Source organism: Rhinolophus hipposideros (genome assembly GCF_964194185.1).
Source record: "Rhinolophus hipposideros genome assembly, chromosome: 3".
NCBI lineage: Eukaryota > Metazoa > Chordata > Mammalia > Chiroptera > Rhinolophidae > Rhinolophus > Rhinolophus hipposideros.
Genome location: NC_138049.1, coordinates 102,144,202 through 102,167,429, shown reverse-complemented (window position 1 = coordinate 102,167,429; position 23,228 = coordinate 102,144,202). Strand labels below are relative to the sequence as shown.

The following is a 23,228-nucleotide window of genomic DNA, read 5'->3' as shown; positions in this document are numbered from 1 at the left end:
TTGGTTCATGGCTTGGCCTCTCAAGGCGCTTCCAAGCATAGCACGGGCAGCAGACAACTGCAGATTTCTTTCTGGCTCCCGCTAGGTGGCCCCAGGTGGGTCATGGGCTGTGTCTGAAATAGATCTACAGCGGTCCCGTTCAAAGTGGCCCCTAGTGGCCAGCTTCAAAACGAGCTGGAGCATCACCCAGCCATCTCCAAGTATGACACACCCAAGGTGTGGATTGGGCAGGCACCAGAGTCCTGCTGAGGCAGCTCCTGCTCTGTTGAATCAGCCCCTGCACAACAACCCTTCCCACTGTAGTCAAGGCCAGTCCTCACAATCAGTAAGCCCAAGGGTCAGTCCCTCTCATTGACATGAAATTATCAACCAAGGCTCAACTACAAGAGGAGGGCACACACAACCCACACAAGGGACACACCTGGAGCTCATGGCTCAGGTGACCAGAAATACTGCACCACTGAACCCCACAGAACACCTACTACATAAGGCCACTCTACTAAGACTGGAAGACATTGCAGCCCTACCAAATACATAGAAACAAACACAGGGAGGCAGCCAAAATGGGGAGACAAAGAAACATGTCTCAAGTAAAACAACAGAACAGAGCTGCAGGAAAAAAACTGCAGCGAAACGGAGATAAGCAATCTGTCAGACACAGAGTTCCATACACTGGTTATGAGAAGGCTCAATTATCTCATAAAAGTGGAGATGGAAACCATGAACAAGAACCAGTAAGAAATAAAGGATACAATGACGGAAATGAAGAATATATTACAGAGAATCAACAGTAGATTAGATGAAGCAGAGGTGTAGAAGGTCTACAACCAGAGATGTAGAAGGTAAGTTAGCAGAAAATACCCAATCAGAACAGCAAAAAGAAAAAAGAATCCAAAAAAATTGAGGAGAGTTTAAGGGGCAATATCAAGTGTACCAATATTCGCATTATATGGGTACCAGAAGGAGAAGAGAGACAGCAAGGAATTGAACACTTATTTGAAGAAATAATGACAGAAAACTTCCCTAACCTGGTGAAGGAAATGGACATACAACCTCAGGAAGCACAGAGAGCCCCAAACAAGATAAACCCAAAGAGGCCCACACCAAGACACATCATAATTAAAATGCCAAAGATTAAATACAAAGAGAGAATCTTAAAAGCAGCAAGAGAAAAGCAGTTACCTACAAGGGAGCCCCCATAAGACTGACAGCTGATTTCTCAACAGAAACTTAGCAGGGAAGAAGGGAGTGGCAGGAAATATTCCAAGTGATGAAAAGCAACGACATACAACCTAGATTGCTCTACCCAGCAAGGCTATCATTTAGAATTGAAGGACAGATAGGAGCTTCCCAGACAAGAAAAAGTTGAAGTTCATCACCCCCAAACCAGTAGTACAAGGACTCTTAGAGGGACTTCTTTAACATGGGAGGGGGGTTAAGGATGAGTGAAAGGGGAAGGGATTAAGAAGTACAAATTGGTTGTTGTACGGTAGTCATGGGGATATAAGGAATATAGTCAATAATATTGTAATAAGTAGGTATGGTGCCAGATAGGCACTAGCTCTATCAGGGTGATAAATGTGAATAGGGTTGGGGGCAGGGTGAAAAAGATGAAGGCATTAAGAAATATAAATTAAGAAATATAAATTTCCCCATAATACAGTATGGGGAAATATAATCAACAATGTTGTAAAGATTATGTAAGGTGCCAGGCGGGCACTGGACTTATCGGGGGGATCACGTCATAGACTGTGTAGATGCCTGACCAATGCGCTGTACACCTGAAGCTGAAGCAGAAGAATATTTAATGAGAACTACAACTAAATATATAGGTATATATAGTCATGAGATGTGGAGTACAACACAGGGAAGATAGTCGATGGTATTGTAGCAGCTATAGAAGATGTCAGAGCGGTAGTAGCTTGAGGGGTGGGTTATCACATTTTGAGGGGTTTAAATGTCTAACTATTACGTTGCTTTGTACACCTGAAACTAATAAAAAACATTTCATTGTCAAAAAAAAGTTACATGCTGTATTATTCCATTTATATAATATTCTTGAAATGACAAAATGACAGCTATGGAGAATAGAGTAGTGGTTGCCAGGGGACAGGGTTAGTAGTGGGATTGCAATTATAAAGGGGTAGCAGGAGGAAGTTCCTTTAAGTTCTGTATCTTGGTTTTCATAGGACAACATGAATCTGAGATTAAATTGCACAGAACTACACACATGTATGCACACATATATACACAGGTGAGTGAAATCTAAATAAGGTCTGATATCAGTTCACAGTATCGTACCAATGTCAATTTGCTGGTTTGGGTACCACAGTTTCTTACGGAGCTCCATGGCACAATGAGGCTCTGTAAATCACCATTGGGGGAAGCTAGGTAAAGGGTTCTTGGGACTCTATGTGTTATTTCTGTGACTTTCAGCGAGTCTATAATTATTTCAAAATAAAAAGTTAAAAAATTAATTACTAGTGGGGGGAGGGAGATGAGGGTAAGGGGGATCAAATATATGGTGATGGAAGGAGAACTAACTCTGGGTGGTGAACACACAATGGGATTTATAGATGATGTAATACAGAATTGTACACCTGAAATCTATGTAATTTCACTAACAATTGTCACCCCAATAAATTAAAAAAAAATTAATTACTAGAAAAGTGAAATGAAAAGCAGATAGACAAAATACAAGCCCGAATTTTTAAATCACAGATTCAACAGGAGTAAAAGAACTATCTGGAATTGCCAAAGGAGTTTCTCAGCGCTCACTCTTGTTTTCTGCACCTGCTGTGCTGAGTTGAGCAGCGGCAATGGACATCTGACAGAATGGCACCGCGCCATGGACCACACTTGGAGTGGCACCTGCTCAAAGACTAGAAGCAAATACTAGAGGTGGAATTCCCCGCCCCCTTTGTCTTAATTTTTTGTTGTAAAGTTATATTGCTATTCACAATCAAACTTGGTCGAAAATATAGAGAGATAATAATTCAAAAGAAAATCAATATTTCCTCTGAGTCCGGTTTAGAGGGCAAAGCACAGTTGTAAACCTCAGCCAGTCCTCCCTGTGCCTGATTCTGTCATCCCTCCCTCCCTCTCCCCCTCTCCTACCTTCATGTCCTCTGTTCCTTTCTCTCTCCCATCTGCTTGCCCCCACTGTCCCTCTCTCCATAGTGTCAGCTCCCAGGCTCTGGTCCCACCATGCCCCTCCCCAACGTTGGGAAATCACTTTACCTCTCTGAGCATCAGTTTCCTCATGTGTGGTGATCAGAAGACCCACACTGTCATATGAGAAGTAAATGAGATCACTCCTGTGGCAAGGGAAAGTACACAGGCAGAGTGGGGCTCTCTGGCTGCACACCCTTGGTCCCCAAACACTCACGCTGGATCTGGTCTTTACCAGTCTTTGTTTCCAATTCCTCCTCCCCTCTTGGGCAAACCAGGCTCTATCTCCACAGCCTCCCCAGTCCACATGCCCTGGCATCACTCACACCAGCACCCCTGCTCCTCAGAGTTGTGTCCTCCCTTTCCAGTTGCGTGCGCCCAGAGGCCAAGGGTCTCCTCCCTAGGGGAAAAGCCAGGACAGACTGCTGTAGTTTTTCCCTCTGCTACAGCTTGAGGCCCTGTAAACTCTCACCTGTAATAATAATGATGACGAATGCACTCATATTGGCTAAGTTAATGAGCACTTAGCATGTGCCAGGCACTATTCCAAGCCCTATCCATGGACTGACTCATTTGATGTTCTCAGCCATCCTGTGAGATAGGTTCTGTTCTAAGCCCAATTTGCAGATGAGGAAACTGAAGCCAGCCAGCGGGGAAACAACTTGCTCAAGGCCACCCAGCTGGTAAGCCCCACACTCTTATCCACAACGCTATATACATGTTTCCATGTGGGTCTCCTGCTTCATGACAGCAGGGTCTCGGTCTGCTTTACTCACCCAGCTGATCACCTGGTACAATGGAGCTCTGTAAATCTTCGTTGAATGAATGAATGAATGAAGAATGAATGAATGCTGCCCATTGTGCTGAGCCTCCAGAGCTATTTTTCCCTGCTGTAGAGGAGCAAGGCAGAGGCTACAGTGGTGACCACACCAGGGTAACCTGTAGTCACAGCGCCCACTTCTGCCCAGGACGTGTCTGAGTACTGTGTGTCCTTTCCACTCCTGAGGCCGGCACCTCCCAGGCCAGTGTTCAGCACTTGAACTCCCTGGGAAGTCTATGTTTTCGTCTAAGTCTCCTTATTTCTATCTCAATCCCAAACTGTCAGGGACTCACCAAGTTCTCCTGTCCACAGAGGAAAGATATCCATCTCACAGCTTCCACCTTGAAACACCCTGGGAGAGCTGCCCAGTGGGCTGGGCTGTAGGTCTAATCTGCTTTCTCTTAGTCTTCTCTCCTCCACTCTGGCTTTTCCCCAATAGCTTCTCCTCCTCCCCACAGACTAATCTATTGTCCTGAATTCTCCTAATTCTCTCCCACACTATGCTCCACGCTACCTCCTAAGGCTTCTTTCTCTCTTTTCCAGTTACCCATTTATTTCCTTAATCATTTTAAATATAGTTATTTGAAAGCTTCCAGATTGTTCTACTATCTCAAGTTTTGAGGACAGAAATCCTCCCATTTGTATTGCATGCTGTTGCTTACGGTAGCTCAGTTCCTCGTGTGTTTTATAATTTCTGATTGTGAGCTAAGACTGGAGATTTTTTCCCCCCTCATGGTTGGCCCAAGTGGCTTGGGCTGTGAAAGCTCCCTTCAGACATGCTTTTTTTCTTTGTCTCTGCAGAAACTAACCCCCTACCACTACTCAATCCACCCCACTCTGGATTCCCAAGTTTTTTTGCTTTTGTTTTTGTTAATTACTGTGGTAAAATACATACATAATATAAACTTTACTATCTTAACCGTTTTTAAGTGTACAGTCCAGTGGCATTAAATACATTCATATGTGCAACTATCACTACCTTTCATTTCTAGAACTTCTTTATCTTTCCAAACTGAAACTCTGTACCCAATTTAAAAAGTACTTATTTCTCTCTCCTCTAGCCCCAGGAAACCACCATTCTACTTTCGGTCTCTATAAATTTGGCTACTCTAGATCCCTCCTATAAATGGAATCATACAATGTTTGTTCTTTTGTGTCTGGCTTATTTCACTCAGCATGATGTCTGCAAGGTGCATGCATGTTGCCGCATGTGTCAAAACTTCATTCCTTTCAAAGGCTGAATAATATTCCATTGTATGTATATATGAGGCCTGACAATTAAGTTCGAGAACTTGTTGCAATGATGTTGCTAACCCTTTTTGATATCAGAGGGATTATTCATTATGAATTTGTACCAACTGGACAGTTAACCAAGTTTCCTATTTGGAAGTGCTGAAAAGGCTGCGTGAAAAAGTTAGACAACCTGAACTTTTCACTAACAATTCATGGCTCTTGCATCACAACAATGCACCAGCTCACACGGCACTGTCTGTGAGGGAGTTTTGAGCCAGTAAACAAATAACTGTATTGGAACAACCTCCTTACTCACCTGATCTGGCCCCCAATGATTTATTTCTTTACCCAAAGATAAAGGAAATAGTGAAAGGAAGACATTTTGATGACATTCAGGACATCAAGGTTAATATGACGACAGCTCTGACAGCCATTCCAGAAAAAGAGTTCCAAAATTGCTTTGAAGGGTGGATTAGTCACTGCTATTGGTACATAGCTTCCCAACGGGAGTACTTCGAAGGTGACCATAGTGATATTCAGCAATGAGGTATGTAGCACTTTTTCTAGGATGAGTTTGCGAACTTAATTGTCTGATCTCGTACCACATTTTTCTTTTTTTTTAAATTAGTTTCAGGTGTACAAGACAATGTAATAGTTATACATTTACATCCCTCAAACAGTAATAACCCCTCCCCAATCTACTTGTATATACCACATTTTCTTTATCCATTCATTCATTGGTGGACAGTTGGGTTGTTTTCACCTTTTGGCTATTGTGAATTGTGCTGCTATGAACATTGGTGTACACATATCTGTTCAAATCTCTGCTTTAAATTCTTTTAGGTATATACCCGGAAGTAGAATTGCTGGATCATAATTTTTTGAGGAACCACCATACTGTCTCCCACAGCTGCTGCACCATTTTACATTCCCAGAAGCAATGCACAGGGTTCCAATTTCACTATATCCTTGCCAACACTTGCTATTTTCTGAGTGTTTTTGTTTGTTTGTTTTTATAATAGTCATCCTAATGTGTATGAAGTGATACCTCACTGTGATTTTGATTTGAATTTCCCTAATCACTAGTGATGTTTCATGTGCTTTTTAGTCACGTATATACCTTCTTTGGAAATTCTCTGCCCATTTTTAAATTAGATTGCTTAGGTTTTTTGTTGTTGAGTTGTAGGAGTTCTTTATATGTTCTGGAGATTAATCCCTTATCAGATATATAATCTGAAAATATTTTCTCCTATTCCATGGGTTACCTTTTCACTCAGTTGATTGCATCCTATGAGAAACAAAAATTTTTAATTTTAATTAAGTCCAGTTTATCTGTATTTTCTTTTGTTGTCTATGCATTTGGTGTAGTAGCCAAAAAAATCTTTGCCAAATCTAATGTTATGACGTTTCTCCCATATATTTTCTTCTAAGAGTATATATATATATATATATATATATATATATATATATATATATACACTAAGAGTATATATATATATATATATATATATATATATATGTATATGTATACATATATATAGTTTTAGCTTTTATGTGTAGGTCTTTGATCCATTTTCAGTTAACTTTTGTAGATGGTGTAGAGTAAGGTTCCAGCTTCTTTCTTTTGTATGTGGATATCCAGTTTTCCCAACACAATTTGTTGAAAAGACAGTTCTTTCCCCATCAAATGTTCTTGGCACTCTTGTCAAAAATTGTTAGATCATATATGCAAGAGGTTATTTCTGAGCTCTATATTCTATTTTACTGATGTAATATGTCTGTCTTTATGTCAGTACCATATTGTTTTGATTACTATAGCTTTGTAGTAAGTTTTGAAATCAGGAAGTTTGAGGCCTCCAACTTTGTTTTTCTTTTTCAAGATTGTTTTGGATATTTGGGATTTCTTGAGATTCCACAAGATTTTGGGGGGATGGATTTTTTTATTTCTACAAAAATTCATTATTGGGATTTTGATAGAGATTTCATTGAATCTATAGATTGCTTTGGGTTGTATTAAGACTTCTAATCCATAAATATGGGATGTCTTTCCACTTATTTGTCTCTTTAATTTTTTTCAGCAGTGTTTTGTAGTTTTCAATGTACAAGTCTTTTGTCTCCTTGGTTAAGTTTATTCCTAAGTATTCTATTCTTTTTATTGTTATTGTAAATGGAATTATTTTCTTTTCGGATTATTTATTGTTAGTGTGTAGAAAAACAACTCGTTTTTTTTGTGTGTGTTGATTTTATTTCATGCAACTTTGTTGAATTTTTAAATTAGTTCTAATAGTTTTGTTTGTTTGTTTTAGAATCCAAGTTGGTTTTGCTTTTGTTTTTACCCCGAGACCTGAGCAGTGACAGGTTTTCTTGCCATGGTCCAAAGCCAGTGAGGTCCCCATTCACTGAGAGTGCAGGCTTCAAGGATTCCAGTTGAATGCAACAGTACTGGTTCTAACTTCCTGCCTCACGAAGGCCAAGACCTCGGTCCCTGCCCCTGCAGGGTCATTACGATGCAGTGCTTGGCCCCTGGGCCTATTTCCCTTCCAATACCCTCCCCTCAGAGCTCTGCTGCATCAGCTCACTCACCCTTCTGCTTTTCTGCTCTCTCTTGATTTCAAAAACAGACACGTTCTATATTCTGCATCTTCACAGCAGGAGTGATCCCAGCATCCCACTTCCAAATGAGCGCCTCAAAACATACATTCACAGAGGGCATATGGAAGCCAACATTTTATCCAGAGTGAAAAGCCCTATTCTGGGGTACAGCTAGAGTGGGAAACACCAGTCCCTCTTCTGGTAAGAAAGAGTCCTGCCTCCTCTTGGGGCTGGGAGCCGGCCAAAGCCATGTTACGTGCGTAGTAATTATCTACTGTTACTGAGGGCCTACTATGTGCCAGATACTATACTGGGTGCTTTGCATACATTCAATTTCATTCAATCCTCCTTCCAGCCCTATGAGGTAGGTATTATTGTTGTCACTGATTCAGTAGAGAAAATAGCCAAAACACAGCTAGCAAAGGAGCAGAACAGAGATTCAGACTTAGGTTGACTCAGCCTTTACCAAATACATCTTGTCTCCCTCCATCCTTCGACAAGCCACCTGTACCTTCCTCTTTTTGTCCAGTGCTCTGGGGATGTGGTCCATGTGGTTTCCTTCCTCTTATGTCCTTAGCACCCAGTAGGTGTGACTTCTGCAGAGGTTACCATGCTTTTGTCTCTGGAGGACCTGGGTCAAAACTTTGTCCACGTCTTGGGAGGGACAGCGGTACTCACACAGCTCTTGGCCTGAGCCCCCGATACTGAGAGAAAGGACGTTTTTGCCAAGGACTCCAGGGGGAAATAAATGCTGGGAGTGGACTCAACTCTGGTCGGGACCCAAGCACCCAGCCCTCTCTAAGACATTGTGTGAGCCGGGCTGGGCCGCCAGACAGCCCCTCCCACCGCCCCAGCCAGGGTGGTGCTTGTGTGGGAAGGACTTTAAATCCAGCTGCCAGACCCCTGGAAGGGAGAAGCAGAGAGGGCTGGCCACCATGCACAGCTCCCACAGTCTGCTGGCACTTTTGCTGCCACCACTGCTACTGCTGGTGGCCATCGCAGGCCCCGCTGGAGCCCTGAGTGATGATGAGAAACGAGTGATGGTGGAGCTGCACAACCTCTACCGTGCGCACGTGTCCCCACCAGCCACCAGCATGCTGCAAATGGTAAGTGTGGTCAGGGACACTCACCTGCTGGGACTGAAGGGGTGCTGGTCAGGGCCCCCCACCAATCCCTCTCAGAGACTTACCTCTCGGGTCAGTGACAGAATCTCTGACATTATATAATACACAGGTCCCCATGAGCAGCCCCATTATACAGATGAGGAAACTGAGGCTCAGAGGAACAGGCTGGTCCCTCAGGGGCTTGCAGATCATACAACTGTCAGACCTGAATGCCCCCGTTTCCCACCCCAGTGACCCCTTCCCAGCACTTCTTAAAATCCATGTGCCCCTGGGAGGGGGAACACAGGAAGCTCCTAACATCTTGGTGACAACCGTCTTTCAGCTGCCTTCGAAGGACATGAGGAAACAGGGCAGTGAGAAGCGTCAGGGCACCTGGAGGGGGCGGGAAGTACTGAGGAAGTGGGATGAGCACAGGAAGCAGAAGCAGAAAAGACTCTGGATCACATGGTTCAAATTCTGTCTCAGCCACCTATAAGATCCATGATTTGGGGCAAGTCCCTTAACCTAGTAAGGACCCTCAGTTCCTCATCTGTAAAATGGGGTCATAATTGGATCTATTAGGTTTGTGCAAAAGTAATTGCGGTTTAAAAGGTTAAAAATAATTGCAAAAAGTGCAATTACTTTTGTACCAATATAATACATATATATTAACATGGACTGAATCTCACAGATATTGAGTCGAGGGGGAAATGAAACAAACACACACACACACACACAGTAGGATATATTCACATGAAGTTTTAAAATGTGAAAAATACTATTGTATACAGGTGGGAACACATGCATATATAGTGAACATACATGGAATTGCCTACAGATGACAGAATCCAGAGTTGAGGTGGTGGTTACCATGTTTCCCTGAAAATAAGACCTAATCAAAAAATAACCCGAGCATGATTTTTCAGGATGACATCCCCTGAACATAAGCCCTAATTCGTCTTTTGGAGGAAAACTTAATTTAAGACCCAGTCTTATTTTTGGGGAAACACAGTACCTCCATCAGGGAGGGAGAGTTATCTGATGGCAGGGTTTTGACGCTAAAGATTAAAAGAGATAAATTGAGAATTTCATCCTTTTCCTGCCCTCCCTGAGGGCTGGACTAGCCCATCCCCCCTAGCCACGCTCAGGTGGCCTAGGAGGTTGTTGGTCATACCAGCAAGCCATAGCTGGTGCCAGCGAGCCATAGCTGGTGCCTGAGAGCAAGGCCACCTCTGGGGAACACAGTAGTGAGCCTGGGGTTCCCAGACTGCACTTCTACCAGCTCTGCCAATCTGGTGAAGTGACTGGTGGGCCCCTTTAGTTTCCTGATCCATCATGTGGGGCTGGCATCCCTGCCGTGAGGGTCAGACAGGATGACCCATGTGAAAGATCTCGGAGGGGGCTCCACAGACACACACAGCACCATCATTCAAGCCCTGTTGCCTGGGCAACCAGGGACCACAGACAACAAATCAGGAGCCTTGAATGCTGGTAGCAGCTAGGCCAGCAGCTCCCTGATGGAGGCCTGGAACTCCTTGCTGGGCCTCAGTTTCCCCATCTGTACATCCTTGATGCCCTACAGTCTTGGTGGCTGATTCAGGGCTGAGGGCTACAGAGGATGAAAGCTGCTTTGCTGACAGAGGTGGCTCTCAGGGGTGGGACAACATTCTGGGAAGCAGTTCAGATAGTGAGGGGATATGCTGCTGCTTGGTGGGAACAAAGCTCAGGTGCAACCTCAGCAGTGGCAAATGCAGACTCTGGAGCCAGACAGCCTGGGTTCAAACCTTAACTTGCCATTTATTAGCTGTGTGACCTCAGCCAAGTTACTTAACCTCTCTGTGCCTCAGCTTCCTCATCTGTAAATTGGGGATGATAACAATATAACAACTCCCTTGTAGGGTGCTTGTAAGGATTAAATGAATGAATATCTGTAAAGCACTTAGAACAGCATCTGGCAATTATTAAGTGCTCAATAAGTGTTTAACAAAAAAGGGAATGGATTCAGGGTGAGGCAGGTGTGGGTTATAGTAGACTCTTCTTTCTCCCTTAGTCTCCTCATTTAATCACTTTTACCTCCCAGGAAGTTTAATTTTCCTTTAACCCTGTCCCTCCCACCCAACCCCCGCCCCCAATCCATATGCCACAAGCCACGTTCAGTCTTTCATTTCTTCTCCCAAGGTCTCCTAGAACAGTCGCTACCTGCTTCCCCAGCCTCTGGCCTCTGCTACCAGAATGTATGATCCAACACACAGGCCTGACCCTGCTTAAAACCCTGCAATGGCTCCATGTGGCTCCCTCGTGCCTCAGGATAAAGCTCCAGCTCCTGAGAAGTCTCTCTGTGTCTCCGTCCCCGTCTTACTTCTCCAGCCTCCTCTCCCACCCACTTTCTCCTTCAGTAACCTGAACAGCTTGAATTTCTCCAACCAAAACATTGCTTCTTACCTCCATGCCTTTGTTCAATACTGCCTTCTGGTCAGGATACCTTCCCCTCTGTACCTGGCCAATGCCTCATCTTTTAACACTTAGTTTACTGTCTCCTTCTCCACCCTCGGTTGAGCTAATGGCCCTCTTTGGTGCCTCTAATCTACCCATTGTGTATCTGTCATTTACCACATGGTGGCCCAGTTAATAGTTTAGGACAACATAAACTTGGGCTTCTTGGTCCTTGCTGTCACCCCAGGGCTGGCACGGTGCCCAGGACTGTTCAATGAATGAGTGAGTGAATGAATGAACTTGCTTTCAGATGGTGACCATGTGGCCAATGTGGGTGGGTGCCATGACTCTTGAAATTCCCCAGGGGTCTCTGGACCACTGAGAAGTCTTAAGACCCAAAGGAATGACTCTAATTGTGGGACTCCAGGCATCTAGTCAGAATGGAAATGACAGCCCAGTTTTGTAGGGGAGACCATTTAAAGCAGGGCCCTGTCTCACTCGTCAAAAGCTGACAAATGTCTGTTGAGTTCCTGCTGGGTGCCAGCATTGCCCTACCCTGAAGGAGTCTTCAGTCTAGCCTGAGGGTCCGCAGGTCATCCTGATCCTGGTCCCCAGCACCCTGCCCCTTTCCCACTGCCTAACCCCCACTATTGCCAGAGTCTGAGAGAACCTCAGGGACCAGTGATTTGGGACAGAAAAAAAAGAAAAGCCCAGAGCGGGAGAGGGATTCATTTAGTCACAGCAGTCGGGCTATCGCAGTGCAGTGCTCCCATTGCCACCCCAGGCAGCTGCTCCTGAGAACCTCGTGTGGGTGGGGAGAGGGTGTGGCCACACAGCCTCCTCCGCTCGGGGTCACCCAAGCTTTTGGAGCTTCATGGGCTGTCTGGCTCCCACAGCTGGATGGGCCCCCAGAGGGTGGAGCAAGAGTCGCTGCCAGGCAATCCTTTTCCAGGAGAGGCCAGGATAAAGTTTAATGGGATCCAGGCCTCCCTCCTCAATCCTTTGGTCCAATGCCTTTTAGTCCCTCTTCCCACCCACACGGGGCCTGTCCTCTCAGCCAGGGACAGAGAACCTCAGAGTCCCCCTAACCTAAAAATGCCCCCTCCTGCTGTCTCACCTGAGGTCCCACTGGAGAACACTGCCTTTGGAATCTGAGCTCTTTGGGCCACCAAATCTCTGAAAGAGGCCTCTCAGTGAGGGTCACACAGAGACACTTAATTTTCTTGGGGAAAGGGGTTGTCAGTTGACAGGAATTGAGAGCACTTGGGAATAGCACTCAGGAGAGAAGGCTGAAACTGACAAAGCCTTGGAGGCTGGGCTATCCCAAGGGGAGAGTGGAAGCTGAGAGGGGAATGCTGACTCCCAAGTCAGATTTATAGTGAGTGGATAAGGGGAGAGGAATGGCGAAATAAACACCCCAGCCTCTGAACATCTCACCGGACAGCTTGTGATCTTCAGAGCAGTTCAGGCAGCCCTGGGAGGTAAGAAGGGCCCATCTTTCTCATAGAAGGATGTGAATATTAATAGTATTTACTCTTCCCAACGTCTTGTGAAAGGTTAGGCAATCCGTCCCAAATCACAAGGCTGGTGAATGGTCCTGAGTTTGGCTAACTCCACAGCCTAGGGTAGCACCCTCCCACCTCCCCACAGAAGTCCACCAGGAGCAGAGACCTGTTCCAGATTATGGCCCCGAGTCACTCTGCCAAGGAGGGGAGGGTCTCCTGCCCCCAGAGGTCCCCAGGCTACCCTCGACCTTCTTCTTGGCTCAGAACCGTGGGCGTCCTCACCGTGTCCCACCTCCCCTCCTGCCTCCATTGAGCCTGAGGTGTCCTCACCTCCCTCCCCGACCTGTCCCGCAGAGATGGGACGCGGAGCTGGCTGCCTTTGCCAAGGCCTACGCGCAGCAGTGTGTGTGGGGCCACAACAAGGAGCGCGGGCGGCGTGGCGAGAACCTGTTCGCCATCACGGACGAGGGCGTGGATGTGCCGCTGGCCGTGGAGGAGTGGCACCACGAGCGCGAGCACTACAACTTCAGCACCTCCACCTGCGACGCGGGCCAGATGTGCGGCCACTACACGCAGGTGCGAGGCCCGGAGGGCGGGGCCGCGAGAACAGTGGGCGGGGCGAGCGGGGCGGGCGGGGCGGAGCCACCTGTTCCTTCAGCGCCTGTGAGCCTCTTAGTCCGCGCTCTAAGAACCCCTCAGATCCTTCATAAAGTCGTCTTTCCACAACAAGTAATGGTTCTCCAGGCCTCTGACGAAGTCTGCTTCTCGAACGGACTAAAAACCGTTTTCAGTTTACTCTTTAAAAACCACAATCGGAAAACCTAGGCCCTCCCTCTCGGCCGGCTGATACCGAAGAGACCTGTGACTAGGTGTCTCAGAGCCCGTTTCCCGGACGGCAGTTACTGTCGTGGGCCGTCCTGACGGAGTTGTAAGCAGTCCTGTCCTCTTGCGCAAGTTATGCAGAGTTTTTGCTCCAGCAGTAAGAGCCCCCTCCCACTTCTGTCAACTCTCTCACTGTCCTTCTTTTGTCATTTCTCATGATGTCTAAGTTGCTGCTTCCAATCTGCTAGGGACCGGTAAAGCAAATAGACAATTTCGTTTGTTTAATTTTTCTTTTGCTTTTAAAAACTACCTGGAAATAAAGGCAAATTGTCATTGAGGGAAGGTCTCAGGGAGCCTTCTGAGAGCATGTCTGGCCTCTCTCACTTTTTGCTTATGTCGGGATTCTCACTGCATTTTGAAAGTTTGAATTGTCAGATAAGAGCTGTAAGGCTGTGTGTGTATGGGGGGATTAACATTAGTGTTACTGAATTATTTTTTTCCTCCTCCCAATGCTAATTTGTGTTCAAATAATAACATGAAGACAAGTTTTAAAAAAAGACAAAGGAAAATGAACAAACCATCTCCCTATCCATATTCTCCAATTGGATTTTCCAGTGCCTCTTTTGGGTGGTATTTTTAGTGCTAATCTTTAGGGCAGGAAATCCCAGCATCACTTACGCAGATCAGGAAGTTGTGAGGGTGCAGCGACCCTCCCTGCCCCCTTCCCTTTGTACCCTGCCACCTCTCACCCTCACCCTCCCCCTACTCCTCCCCACCCCTCACCCACACATCCTCTGCTGGGATTGCAGTCAGTGCCCAGCAGGGGTGGGACTGCTCCACCTCCACCCCAGCCTTCTCTGGAGCTGAGTGCACATGCACTTGGGTGATTTCTGCCTATTCTGCTCAATAGTGGTATCTGGGGGAACTTCAACTGATTTAAGCAGAAGGACCCCAATCCAGGGGATAAGGTTTGCAGAATTACCAGCCAGAGCCAGATCTCACAGCAAAAACTGGCCTCAGTTTGAGTGACTCCGGGGCAGACTAGACCTGGAAATAGCAAGGGGAGGTTGCTGGTCTCAGCCCGTCGCGGTGCACAGATGTTGTTTTGACTTTTTAAATTTTATGCTGCAGACAGAACTCCTTCTAGCAGGTAGGAGACCCACACTTAGAGAGGCAAAGCTTGTGATTTGGGGGAAGTTCTACTTTCCAAATGTCTCCTCCTGTGTCCTTCCGTGGAGTTTGCTTGTTGGTGATGGCTAAGATTCTCCTATTTGAGATTAATTCCTTTGGATATACCTCTTGTTTAAAATGCAAGAGCCTCTAGGAACAGCCCACAGGAAAACTTCATGAGGGTACATCAGAAGGGAAGGTTTTCAGAGGAAGAGAGGCCTGGTAAAATAGTGTGTGTGGTTGGCAGGGGAGACTAGAGGGTTCAGAACAAGTCCCTCCCTCTCCCATCACGTCCTCCACCCCCGTCCGAAATCCCCTATTCAAAGTTTTGTCCTGAAATAACATGTCCTGAGGGGCTTGGCTCTTACAGGCTATAAGGGTTCCTACTCTCCTGCAGAAGGCTGGTACAGAGAGACACTAGCTAGGGGCGGTCCTACCCAGGCTAAATTGCTGGGTTTGCTCTCCTTCAGGTGGTCTGGGCCAAGACAGAGCGCATTGGCTGTGGCTCCCACTTCTGCGAGAAGCTCCAGGGCGTTGAGGAGACCAATATCCATTTGCTGGTTTGCAACTATGAGCCCCCGTGAGTCCGAGGGAGCCCTACGGGTGGGCAGAGCCAACGGGAGGGCTGAGTTGAGCAGTGTCTAAAGAGGTGGGTGGGGGCCATTCTGGAGCCTATGCCCTATACCCTTGGGGTGGGTAGCTGTGAAGTCACGATGGGAGTTTGCTTTCATTGGGCCAGCAAGTTAGTTGGGGCAAGTAAGAGCCAATGCGGCACTTCCGGACTAGGTGTGTGTATGGGGGGTAGGGTCAGGGGTCCCCAGAGACCCCCCAGCATCCTCCTCGCCTCCTGCAGGGGGAACGTGAAAGGGCAGAGGCCCTACCAGGAGGGGACTCCGTGTTCCCAATGTCCTTCCGGCTACCACTGTGAGAACTCCCTCTGTGGTAAGTCGGGGATGGGGTGGGAGGGAGAGGAAAGGCAGGGAAGGGACGCCCACTGGATGGTCTGGAGCGTCTCCCGGCACCTGAGCGGTGCGTGGGCAAGGGAGCTGTCGGGCTGGACCTCCCGGGGCCCTCGGCAGTCGCATCCCATCCGGGTTCCCAAGTTCCTTTTGCCCTCCTTGCACAGCCAGTGTGCCTCCCCGTCATTCTAAGTAACCGGATTTCAACCCTCCAAGCGGAGTGTAAAGGAGAGTCCGGCGGTTTCCGAGCGCCTGGCCCGGTGGGCGTGGCCTGTTGGGAACAGCCCGTGGTGGGCGGAGCCGGCTGGTGGGCGTGGCCAGAGGGATTTAGATGGGCGTGAGGAACAGGAATCCAGCTGGAGAAGTCCCCTGGAAAAGTGCAAGTGCGAGTGCAGAGAAAGGAAAACTTAGACAAGGAAGTGGATGGAGAAGCAACTGAGAAGTAACATTTCTTACCAGTGAGGGACATATTCGCTGGAGAGAGTTTGTGTATGTGTGTTTGTGTGTCTTCGTAGGATATTTGGTCACCTCACCTCGATTGTTGTGGGGTGAGGGATATGGGGTCCCACTTGCAGCATTAATGTCAGGCCTGTGTCTCTTATCAGAACCCATCAGAGGCCCAGAAGAGGCTCAGGACTTGCCTCAACTGGTAACTGAGGCCCCACCTTCCCTGGCAACTGAAGCCTCAGACTCTGGGAAAGGAGGTGTCTCTTCTTCCCTAGCAACGGAAACTGCATTCTTCTTGGTAACAGAGGTCTCAAGCTCCCTGGCAACCGAGGCTCTACCTGCTGTACAGACTAGTGTCCCATCTTCCTTAGCAACGGAAGGCCCCTCCTCCATGGCAACCGAAGGTCTACCTGCTGTACAGACTAGTGTCCCATCTTCCTTAGCAACGGAAGGCCCCTCCTCCATGGCAACCGAAGGTCTACCTGCTGTACAGACTAGTGTCCCATCTTCCTTAGCAACGGAAGGCCCCTCCTCCATGGCAACAGAGGCTCCACCTTCCTTAACGACTGAGGCCCCCTCCTCTTTGAAAACTCACAGACTGCTCTCCTTGTATGAGCGGCCAGCTACCTCCCCCAAACCTACCTATGATCCCATCTCCAAATCGGCAGACAAAAAGGTCAGCAGTACACCAGGAATGTCCTCCAGGAGCCCAACGAGTTCTCTGCACCCAAAGGTGTCCCTGACAGTGACACAAGAGCCGCTACCCGACTCCCAGGAAGAGGGTAAGGCTGCATTGTTTTCTTTCGGTGAGGAATTCGCCTCAGTTTTTCTAGTCCAGGATGAGCCAAGTGAACTCCAGGCCACATTCAACCACAAGGGGCCTGCCTTCTCCAAGTCCCTGTCCAACTTCCCCAATATCTCTGCCACCGCTAAAAGCCTGGCCCAGCAGTCGTCCTTGTCAGGTAAGACCTGTAGTGTCCGTCCTCCCTTCCCTCCTGACTCCAGGGTGTCGGCACCCTGCCCCCAGTACAGGAGTTGTGAGCATGGCGGGGCCTGCGCCTTCCTCCCTTAATAGGACCTTCCTCCCTGGCCGCCCCCACTTGCATGCTCGGTGGGGTGGGTGGGAGGTCAGGTAGAACTGTCTGCAGGCTGAGGCAAACCCTCTCCCCACAGGTGCAGAGGGCTCTAACCCGCCTGCAATCGTCTCGGGGCTGAACCCGGGCCCTGGTCACGTCTGGGGCCCTCTCCTGGGTCTACTGCTACTGCTTCCCCTGGTGTCAGCCGGAATCTTCTGAAGGGGTCACCACTCAAAGGCAAGGCCTGGTGGGGGGACCCTGGCCTCATACCCACTCCGGATTGTATTTCTCCAAGTAAGAGGCCACAGCTTCCTGGGCAGGTCCTACTCTGTGGCCCAGCAGCGCCTTCACCCCAGCTTCTGTCCAGACTCCAGGCCAGTGCCCTTGTGCCCTCAGAAGGCCTGTATAGGACAACTCCTGGCACTATCCCAGGAGTGCCTCTGCCTCTGGAGAGCCCCCTCCCTCAGCTCAGCTAGCTACAGATTGTTCTGAGCAGTTTTCCTGTGGCCACGGGACGGAAGAGCTCAGGGCTTCCCAGGAACCACTTGGCCCCTCGCAGTCTCCTGGCTTCTTCCTGGAGCCTTGAGTCCTAGGCTGTTCCCAAGAATGCCTCTTGCCTTCCCAGGGTGAAGAGGCCCACTGTCCTTCTGCCCTCTCCCTCACACTGGCCCCAGCCCCCCAAACAGTACACTTCTCGGTTGAAGGCCTCTGGAAGGGAACGTTGCAGAGCATCACCCAGACAGGTGGTCTGGCGGGCAGCCGGCTCAGGCTGCCACGGGCTGACTGCACTTTCGGCCCAGACCCCTCCCGCTCCCGCTGTCCCAGTCCAGAGGGGTGGATGGGGACCTGGGGAGACCCCCACCTGCCTGGCCTGTGGCTGTCTGCCTATACAAGGTCGGGGGTTCTCCCTGAGCGCCTCCCTCCCCATACTTGCTGTGTAGCTTTGAGGGGGGTTGTGAGGAGCAGATGGAAAAGCCCCACCTGAGTGGGTTTCTATGAGTGGAGCAGGGAAGGGAAGCAGCCTCTGACTACTGAATTAAAAAAAAAAAAACCTGGGTAAGAGTACCCAGTCTCCGTGCTCGTGAGGGATGGGTGACAAAGGGGACTCTGGGAGGACCTGAAGAGGCTTTGACATTTCCCCTACCAACCTGTGGCCACTGTCCCTTCTCCTTCATACCCCTCCCCCAGCTACTCCATTTAATTCTTTGGGGTACCCTTCTTTTCCTTCCTATGAACCTCCTCCCACCACCCAAATCTTTAGGTAGCTGGCAGGAAGGGGAAAGGGCCAAGGGAAGGCCAAGGGTACGGGGCTGACTCTCTCAGATCCCAGGGTCACCAGTGGGGCTGAGTGGGGTTCAGGGTCCAGGATCAAGGAGTGGCATGCAAGCTCTTCATGGGATGTTGCTGCCCAGGCCCATCTGGAACACGAGGTCACAAATGTAGCTCAGGTGGGGCTTTGCCAATGCGTGGTGCTTGGAGGAGTCCTGAGAAAGCTTCTGGAGTCCCGGATACTCCCCCAGGGGAGCACAGCAGGATTGTTCAGAAGTGCTGTGCGGTAGGAAAGCACAAGTACATGTGTATAGGGCCAGCACCAGTGGGTGACCGAGGGTGGCTTGGGACCAAGCTGGGGCTCGTGGGGAGAGGCAGACTTGCCAGGCCAAAGAGAGTGTGAGCAGTTAAACAGGAAGCACCTAAATCAGGCCAGGGCTGTGCACCTTCCATTTATGTATATACTGTGTCACGATTAAGACCTCGTATAACATAAAATTCACTCATTGAAAGTGTACTACTCAGTGGGTCCTAGTGTATTCACAGGGTTTTCTAGCTACTACCACGGTCAATTTTGGAACCTTTTCATCACACTAAAAAGAAACCCCATACCCATTAGCAGTCACTTCCCATTTTCCCTCCAACCCACCCCCAGCCCTCAGCAACCATATCTGCTGTCTCTCTGGAGCTGCCTATTCTGGACATTTTGTATAAATGGAATCATACAATGTATGGCCTTCTGTGTCTGGCTTCTTTCACTTAGCATATTTTCAAGGTTCATCCATATTGTAGCATGGAGCAGTATTTTTTTATTGCCAAGTAAATATTCCACTGTATGGAATATGTTTTATTTATCCATTCGTCAGGTGGTGGACATTTTGACCTTTTCCACTTTTTGGCTATTATAATAGTGCTGCTATAACATTCATGTACAACTCTTTGTGTGGACATGTTTTCATTTATTTTGGTATATACCTAAGAGTAGCGTCATAGGATAACTCTGGATCATTTGGTAACTCTCTGTTTAAATTTTTTTTCCAGTCTTATTGAGAAATAATTGACAAATCACTGTGTAAGTTTAAGGTGTACAGCAAGATGGTTTGATTTACATATATTGTGAAATGATGACCACAATAGGTTTAGCTAACATCCATCTTTTCATAGAGATAAGAATAGGAAAGAAAAGAATGTTCTTGTGTTGAGAATTCTTAAGTTTACTCTATAAATTCCTATAAATATTACCTACACACCAGTGTTAGCTGTAGTCATGTTGTACATTATATTCCTAGACTATTTATCTTATAACTGGAAGTTTGTACCTTCTAACCACCTTTCTCCCACTCCCCTCCAAACCACCCTCTCTGCCTTTGGTAACCACAAGACTGATCTCTTTTTTTATGAGTTTGGGGGTATTTGTAGATTCCACATATAAGATCATAGAGTATTTGTCTTTCTCTGACTTATTTCATTTAGCATAATGCCTTCATGGTCCATCTATGTTGTCGCAAATAGGATTTCCTCATTTTTTATGGCTGAATAATACCCCCATCACACACACACACACCATCTTTATCCATTCATCCATGGAGGCACTTAGATTGTTTCCATGCCTCAGCTATTGTAAATAATGCTGCTTTTCAAGTTAGTGTTTTTGTCTCCTTTGGATATATTCCCAGAAGTGGAATTGCTGGTAGTTCTAATTTTTAATTTTAGAGGGATATGTTTAACATCTTGAGGAACTGCCAGACTATTTTCCAAAGTAGCTGCACAATTTTACATTTGCATCAGCAACGTGTTAGGGTTTTAATTTCACCAACACTTACCATTTTGATGACAGCCATCCTAGTGAGTGTGAAATAGTATCTCATTGTGGTTTTGATTTTCATTTCCCTGATGACTAATGACGTCCAGCATCTATTTTTTCATGTGTTTATTGGCTACTTATGTATCTTCTTTGGAGAAATGTCCATTTGTCTTCTGTCCATTTTTAAAAATTGCAGTATTTGTCTTTTTATTATTGAGTTGTAGGAATTCTATGTTCTAGATACAAGTCCCTTATCAAATATATGACTTGCAAACATTTTCTCTCATGAAATGTTGGGTTGTCTTTTCAATTTTTCCTGATGCTATCCTTTGAACAGAAGTTTTAATTTTGATGATGTCCAACTTATCTATTTTTTCATTTTGTTGTTTGTGCTTCTTGATGTTATAGCTAAGAAACCACTGCTAATCCTAGGTCACAAAGATTTATGCTTGTATTCTGCTAAGTTTTATTAAGTTTTGTCTTACATTTAAATCTTTGATCCATTTTTAGCTAATATTTGTATGTGGTGTAAAATGGGAATCCTTCTTTGTTCTGTACATATCCAGTTGTCCCAGTACCTTTTGTTGAAGATTATTCTCCCTCCACCTAATTATTACCCTTGTCAAAACTCAGTTGACCATAAAAGTGAATGTTTACTTCTGGACTCTCAATCCTATTCCATTGGTCTACATGTGTATCTTTATGCCAGTACCAGACCATCTTGATTACCGTAGCTTTGTAGTTAAGTTTTGATCAGGAAGTGGGAGTCCTCCAACTTTGTTCTTTTTCATTGTTTAGACTATTCTGGGTCCCTTGAATGTCCATAATAATTTTAGGATCAGCTTGTCAGACTTCTGCAAAGCAGTCAGCTGAGATTTTAATAGGGAGAGTGTAATCTGCATCTTAACTATGTTAAGTCTTCCAACCCATGAACATGGGATGTTTTCCCATTCATTTAGGTCTTCTTCCTTTCAACAATATTTTGTAGTTTTCAAAGTGCAAGGTTTTCAATACTTTTGTTAAATTTATCCATAAGTATTTTATTTTTGATTGTGAATGAAATTCTTTTCACTTTGTTCAATTGCAAGTGTATAGAAATACAACTGATTTTTGTATATTTGATTTAGTATCCTGCAAACTTGCTGAATTCATTTATTATATAGAAACATTTTTAATAGATTCTTTAGGATTTTCTATGTACAAGATCATGTCATGTACAGAGATAGTTTTACTTCTTTCCTTTTTTAAAAATTTTTATTGGGGAACAGTGTGTTTCTCCAGGGCCCATCAGCTCCAAGTCATTGTCCTTCAATCTAGTTGTGGAGGGCGCAGCTCAGCTCCAAGTCCAGTCGCAGTTTTCAATCTTTAGTTGCAGGGGGCACAGCCCGCCATCCCATGTGGGAATTGAACCGGCAGCTCATGCTCTAACCAACTGACTGAACCATCCAGCCGCCCCTCCAGAAGCTCAGCGGCACCTCATTGTCTTCAATCTACTTGTGGAGGGTGCAGCTCACTGGCCCATGTGGGAATTGAACTGGCAACACTGTCATTCAGAGTCCACACTCCTTCCAACTGAGCCACCGGCCACCCCTAGTTCTTCCTTTCTGATCCATGTAACTTTTCCCGTTGCCTAATTGCCCTGGCTAGCCCCTCCAGTACAATGTGGAGTAGGGGCAAGAGCAGACATCCTTTTCTTCTTCCTAATCTTAGAGGGAAAACATTAGGTCTTTCATTCTTCAGAGTTATTGCTGGGTTTCTCATATTTATCAGGTTATGCCACTGATCAAGTTGAGGAAGTTCTCTATTCTCAGGTTTTTGAATGTTTTTATCGTGAAGGGGTGTTGAATTTTGCCAAATACTTATTTCTGTGTCTATTGAGATGATCATATGGCTTTTGTTCCTTATTCTACAGATGAGTGTGTATTACACTGATACAACTTGTGTTCCTGGGGTGGAGGGGACACCCCAGGGGGGATCCCTCCCGTTGGACCTGTTTTCTCAAGCTGGCCTCCAGGTCCCATGAGGTAGTTGGTTGTGGCAGTCTCTGGGCAGAGTGGGGCTGTGGAGGCCCAAACCCATCTTTCCTAGTTTTTGAGTGGGCTCTGCCTGCCTCCTGCAAAGCACGCCCGTGACCAGCCCTCAGGAAAATTGTTGCATGGGACTACCTATCCAAGACTAGGAGCAGGGAACTCTTTAGAAGCTTATTTTAGGGGAAATAACGTGGTGTCCCATAGTTAGGCCAGGCTGTGACAAATGGGAAGGGAGGGGGTGTGTCAGCACAAGCCCATGAGGATGAGGGAATGTTCAAAGGCAAGAGGGCAGCACTCGGAGGCGGTAAGGACCGGGGTGGGGAGGGATTGGCTCCAGCATCACGCTGCACGGATGCCGGGGGCCTGCAGACTGGCACCCCGCACAGGCTGCCACTGCCACGTCAGGCTTCATCACAGGGGTCCTGGAAGGCCTGGCACACGCTTGCCCAGTTTTGTCCATCAGAATTCAGTATCCCAGGAGGGCAGGAAGGTGACTGCCTCACACGGTCCCACTCCCGTCACCCTCCTTTCGCTGACAGCTCGGCTTCCCTCCTGCCCCAATCCAACCCGATCTCCTCTCAGATTCGGACCTCGTCATGCCAGTTTCCAGGACTGACAGGGAAAATGCCAGGAGCTCAGAGGAAAGTGAGGCCTTAGCCCTCAAAGGCTGAGGGGACCAGGGAACAAAGGAAGCATTTAACGTACGCAATACATGCATCTGAAGAATACTGAACATAAAACTTGCTTTAGAAGTTATGAGTAAAACCTTGTTATTTTTTTAGTAGGGATAAAAC

At 47.0% G+C, this 23,228-nt stretch overlaps 1 protein-coding gene across 2 annotated transcripts; it reads left to right on the top strand.

Annotated features, from left to right (window-relative positions):
* The first annotated feature begins 8,731 nt into the window (after positions 1–8,731).
* Positions 8,732–21,525, top strand: PI16 (peptidase inhibitor 16). Of its 2 annotated transcripts, XM_081045159.1 has the most exons (7): positions 8,733–8,922; positions 13,212–13,433; positions 15,320–15,429; positions 15,703–15,791; positions 16,414–17,217; positions 17,429–17,568; positions 17,957–19,332. In XM_081045159.1, the coding sequence occupies exons 1-6, from the start codon at positions 8,752–8,754 to the stop codon at positions 17,548–17,550; spliced, it is 1,518 nt and encodes a 505-aa protein (XP_080901285.1). In that variant the 5' UTR covers positions 8,733–8,751; the 3' UTR covers positions 17,551–17,568; positions 17,957–19,332. The 2 variants fall into 2 exon arrangements, with proteins under 2 accessions (XP_080901286.1, XP_080901285.1); XM_081045160.1 differs by having other exon boundaries at positions 8,732–8,922; positions 17,429–21,525.
* Positions 21,526–23,228: the final 1,703 nt, after the last annotated feature.